Source organism: Cannabis sativa, chromosome 8 (genome assembly GCF_029168945.1).
Source record: "Cannabis sativa cultivar Pink pepper isolate KNU-18-1 chromosome 8, ASM2916894v1, whole genome shotgun sequence".
In the NCBI taxonomy this organism is placed as follows: Eukaryota; Viridiplantae; Streptophyta; class Magnoliopsida; order Rosales; family Cannabaceae; genus Cannabis; species Cannabis sativa.
In genome coordinates, this window is record NC_083608.1 from 28,728,323 (window position 1) to 28,733,707 (window position 5,385).

A 5,385-nucleotide genomic window follows, 5' to 3' on the forward strand; every position below is an offset into this window, starting at 1 on the left:
AGATGATTAATCTTCAATGTCGAGCATCTCTCATGATAGTGAAAATCACTTTTGTTTCCAACCTCCTTTAGTATTCGCGATAAGTACTCCATTCCAAGCACAAACAGCAGAGGGGACATGGGATCACCCTGTCTCAAACCCCTTTTTGCCTCAAAGAACCGATGTATAGAGCCATTAAACATAATGGAGAATCTGGGTGTCCTCACACCATTCATCACAGTCTGAACAAAATGATAAGGAAATTGAAGTCCTATAAGCATCTCCTCTAAGAACTCCCAATCAATTGTATCATAGGCTTTTTGAAGATCAAGTTTGATCATGCAGTTAGCCTTGTTTGTCTTCCTTCCATAATGCCTCACTAAGTCCTGGCAGATCATGATGTTATGCCCTATGAACCTGCCCTGAATAAACCCTCCTTGAGAGTTTGAGATCAATTCAGGGAGAATCCACTTGATTCTAGAGCACAAAAGCTTAATTGCAATTTTATAGATAACATTGCAACAAGTTATTGGTCTAAAATCTCTAACAGTGTTTGGACACTTCAGCTTAGGCACCATTGTGAGTGTTGTTGTGTTGATCTCTTTGAGTATTTTACCAGAATCCAGGAAAGATGTAACTGCCCTGTACACATCCTCTCCTACCAGCTCCCAATTATCCTGAAAGAAAAAACTGGAGAAACCATCTGGCCCTGGCGCTTTGTTACCTGCTATCTCAAACACTACCTTCTTGACATCCTCCATATAAAATGGTCTACTAAGCATCTCAGCCTGCTCAACAGTAACTTTTGGGCCTCTACTCAAGATTTTGTTTGATACTTTCTTCCTATTTGCCATTTTTGATCCCAACAATGACTTGTAATAAGCATGAAAGCCTCAGTAACCTGTTCTGGCTCAAAAACCCTCACCCCTGCTTCATTCTCAATTGAAAATACTTGGTTCTGCCTGTGCCCTTGCTTAATGCTCGCATGGAAGAGTGCTGAGTTTCTATCTCCATCACGCATCCAGCTAATCTTAGCTTTCTGCTGTAAAATTGAGTGGTAGTGCTGTTGAGCTAAGATAAAAGCATTTTTGGCATTAATTTCTCGAACCTATAGAGCTTCAGTTAATGGATCAGTATGCAGCTTACTCTGAGTTTCATCAAGTAGTTGCTTTTCTTGAATCCATGTAGCTTGCAAGTCCAAGAAGCCTTTCTGGTTGATCTCTCTAAGGACAGGCTTTAAGGCCTTCAATTTGTGCACCACCTGATACATACTAGTGCCACTAATTCTTTGTTTCCATACATCAGCAACCTTACTGTCATATTCAGGGTGTGTTGTCCACATCCTAAAATATTTGAAGGGTTTTTTCCCACACTTCCATTTGGGAAATAAAGACAGAATACCTGTGGTATGATCATAAGTTCCCTCATTCAAAAATAAAGCTTCAGCATTCGGGTAAGTATCTAACCAGTTTTGGTTGGCCATGATTCTATCGATCTTTGAAAAAATTCTGTCTTGGCCCTGCTGTTTGTTCGTCCACGTAAAGAAAGCACCCGTAGCTTTGATATCTTCAAGTTGACAGTCTTGAATGCACTCAATGAACTCAGCTTCAGCTTGATATTTAACTTTGTGGCCCACTCTCTCATCTTTGCCTATGATTGCATTAAAATCCCCCATTAATATCCAACTTTCATCTGTCTTTGAGGACTGTAAATCCTTCCACAATTCCAATCTTTCTTTCATGTCATTGAAGCCATATATAACAGTCAAGAAACTATGATAAGTACCATCCATTGTTGTTATTTTCAAATGCATAAGTTGGCTCGTACATTTGATAATATCAACAATGAAACAGTTTGGGTTCCAAGCGATACCAATCCTTCCTCCTTGGTGCCATGCTATATTTGACGAAAAACACCATCCGTTAAAGACATTAAGGTACAAGGTTCCAAGCTTGTGAACCTTTACCCTTGTTTCGAGAAGACCAACAAAACCAGCCTCTTGAGTTCGAATGAACTGTTTAATTTGTTGTTGTTTTTGCTGGTTGTTGGCTCCCCGGAGATTCCAAACAAGGAACTTATCCATTGCCAAGAGAGGGTCCTCCCCCCTCTCTTGTGTTATCTATTTGCTCAACATTAGCCCACTATATCCATAATTCCCACATCATCATTTACCCCTACTAATACTTGGAAACCATTTGAAGTGCTTGTCTCCTTTACTGCAGTTTTTTGTTCTTGCACCTTCTTCCCTTTCGAAACTGCCTGAAAGCCTTCATCATCTACAGTGGGTTTCTCCTTCTGTTTATCCTCTTTAACAACCCATTCCCGTTTTACACCATTTTTCTTCTTACATTCTGCAGCCACGTGCCCCAATCCAGAACAATTAGAACACAAGTCTGGTTTCCATTCGTATTTAACGCCCACAGACACATTACTACCATATTCATCCTCAAACTCTAACACACTGGGAAACTCCTGGTTCATGAGGACTTCCATCATAATTCTTGGATAGTTCAATCTATCTCTATCTCGAGTGACTGAATCCACCATCACTGGTTTACCTATTAGCCCCACTATTTTAAAGAGAGACCTCTGCCCCCAATATTTGAGTTCGAGCCCCTCTAATTGAATCCAGATGGGAAGAGACTTTACAACTTCCTTTCTGAAATTCGTGTTTGCATCCCAGGGCTTCATTATAACAGGTCGACGATTGAAGAAAATGTACCCACCGTTAAGCACTTGGTCCCTGTATTCCATGGAATTGAATCGAATAATGAACACTCCGTAAGTGAGCATTCTAACCTTATCAATCTTGTCCTTCCATAGCCTGTTAGCAAAGCCTTCCAGTATATCCAGAGGGGGATTTGACCCCAAAACATAACAAACAATCGAAGGTTGCCAGAAATTCACTTCATCTTCTATGTCATCAATTGTAATCTTGACTTTGTTACTCTTCTCAGATTGATTCATCGATTTCTCCAAATTCCTAATTACAGCACTAGATCGTAAAATAGGAGGAGTAGAGTTCTCACCATGAGATAAATCACTGTTACATTGGTTGTTCATGTGGATAAAGTGCATCAGATCTTCTCGAGCTTCATCAAATCGTTTAATTTCCCGCAGTGATGATTTGGGCGACAGAGGAGGTGGAAACAGATCGTTCTGAGACCCACAACTCCTTCTCCCGTCCATTCCTAGCATCTCATCATCCTCTTCCCCCAAGAGTTCCAGAGGAGCAATACCAATTACTTCATCCACCGATTTTGTGTGTAAGATATCCGAGACAGAATCAGGGCCTTTCTTCCTCACTTTCTTAGTAGAAATCCTTGCCTTCCCCTGTGTTTTTGACCTAGTTTTTGCCATAGCATATCGTGACACGTGTCGAAGAAAGCCTTGAAGACGTGTGAAAACTGCACACGGACCGCGACATAGGAAAGGCATGCTACGGCCCGCCTATATAATGCGAAGAGAAATAGGTCTTCTGCGTGTGTTATCTTGTGCTATCTTTTTTTGTTGGAAATTATTTTACCAGGATCTTAGATCTACTCACAAGTATGTTGTTTAACACCCTAAATATGAACTTTCTAAAACGATGAAATAAACACGTATAAAGTTTAGGAAACCTTACATTGGGTGCAGCGGAATAATATGACTCCTTCCGTTCAGATATCTAGCCCTTGATTCCTTTCTGTAGCAGAGCATTATCAATATCTGATCCTGGATCTCTTTCTCTGAATCTTTGATGCCGAAACTCCTTCTTGCTGAAAGTCTTTCTTCACGATCTTACTCACTATGGTTGAGGTATCACTTGCTGTGTGTGGGCACTACTCATACACTAAGAATTTCAAAATTTGAGAGGGAAGAAAGAGAGAGGGAGTGGTCCGCCAGATAGGGAGAGAGAAGGCTCAGTTTTTTCTGAATCAGAAGTGTCAGAAGAAAAGTGTAATTTTCCTGAAGCCTTCACTATCTATTTATAGCATTCCACTAGGGTTAGGTTTGAATTATTTGGCATTAAAATAATGAAAATATCAGTTTAAATTGCCTATAAAAGTGGCCGGCCATGCTTAGTGGATTTGGGCCTCACTTTTTGCAATTTTGCAGTTTTACCTTTTCTGCATCTGATTTTCTCAAAAATGCCAATTTTCTAATTCAACCATTTAAATGCCAATTCTAACTATTTAATAACTATAAATAATTATTAAATAATATTGTCATTTATCATATTTATTAATTGAACCATACAAAGTATCATAATTAACAAATATGCCCCTAAAACTCTTTCTTTACAATTTCGCCCTTACTTAGTGAAAAAATTCACAAATAGACATAGTCTAATTTGAGAATTATAACTGATTAATCAAAACCAATTACATGAGTCTTACAAGCAATATTATCTCAACTAGTGCGGGGACCATGGGCCTATATAACTGAGCTTCCAATAAGTAGATCAAGAATTTATTACTAAAATTCACTAACTTATTAATTCTTCGTTGAATCCACGCATAGAACTTAGAATTGCACTCTCACTATATAGAATGCTCTATATGTTCCACCATATAGACGCATCATTAGTTATCCATTGTTATAATCCTAATTTGATCAATGATCCTCTATATGAATGATCTACACTGTAAAGGGATTAGATTACCGTTACACCCTACAATGTATTTTATCCTTAAAACACTTGACCCCGTATAAATGATATTTCAGCTTATGTGAAATGAGTACTCCACCATTTATGTTCATTTGGTCAAGCTCGAAGGAGCTCATCCCTTGCTTACTATTCACCAGATAGAAGCTATAGATTCCATGTTTATGCTAGCGCTCCCACTCAATTGCACTACCGTGTTCCCAAAATGTACGTATCACCCTAACCTAAAAGTAGGCTTAACTAACAAATCAAAGAATACGAATAGCCTCTCGAGATTGAGCCTAATCATAAGAGGATTAAGATCATTTGATCTAGGATCAACTAGGCAATATTGACTTGAATAGATATTACGGTAAGTTTAATAAATCTAAGTCAAAGTTCAATATCGGTCCCTTCCGATGCATACTCTATGCATCCAACCTAAGATTTACTTTAACCAATGCTCTGGAAAGAACATAGCACTTCTCCAAATGCAAGTAAACTCTGTTGTAGATTATCATATCAGTAAAACCCTATGTCTGATAAATCTAGGAAACTTTATTCACATAGTCATGTTTACTTTCCAATGTGTTGACAGCACAATGAACAGGATCAAGTATGTGAAAAGGGTTTCAGATGAATTCATACATTATATACATATAATCATAAAATAAATCATGTGAACCATGCAACATTAAATGTTATTTTTGATCTATATTAATAAGTAAATTTGATTATATTGAACTGAGCTTTATTTAGGGCATAAAACCCAACATTTT

At 38.3% G+C, this 5,385-nt stretch overlaps 1 protein-coding gene across 1 annotated transcript; it reads right to left on the reverse strand.

Moving 5' to 3' along the window:
• Positions 1-1,087: 1,087 nt before the first annotated feature.
• On the reverse strand, positions 1,088-2,062 carry LOC115700093 (uncharacterized). Its single transcript, XM_030627651.2, has one exon. It carries the CDS (start codon positions 2,060-2,062, stop codon positions 1,088-1,090), a length of 975 nt encoding a protein of 324 aa, XP_030483511.2.
• Positions 2,063-5,385: the final 3,323 nt, after the last annotated feature.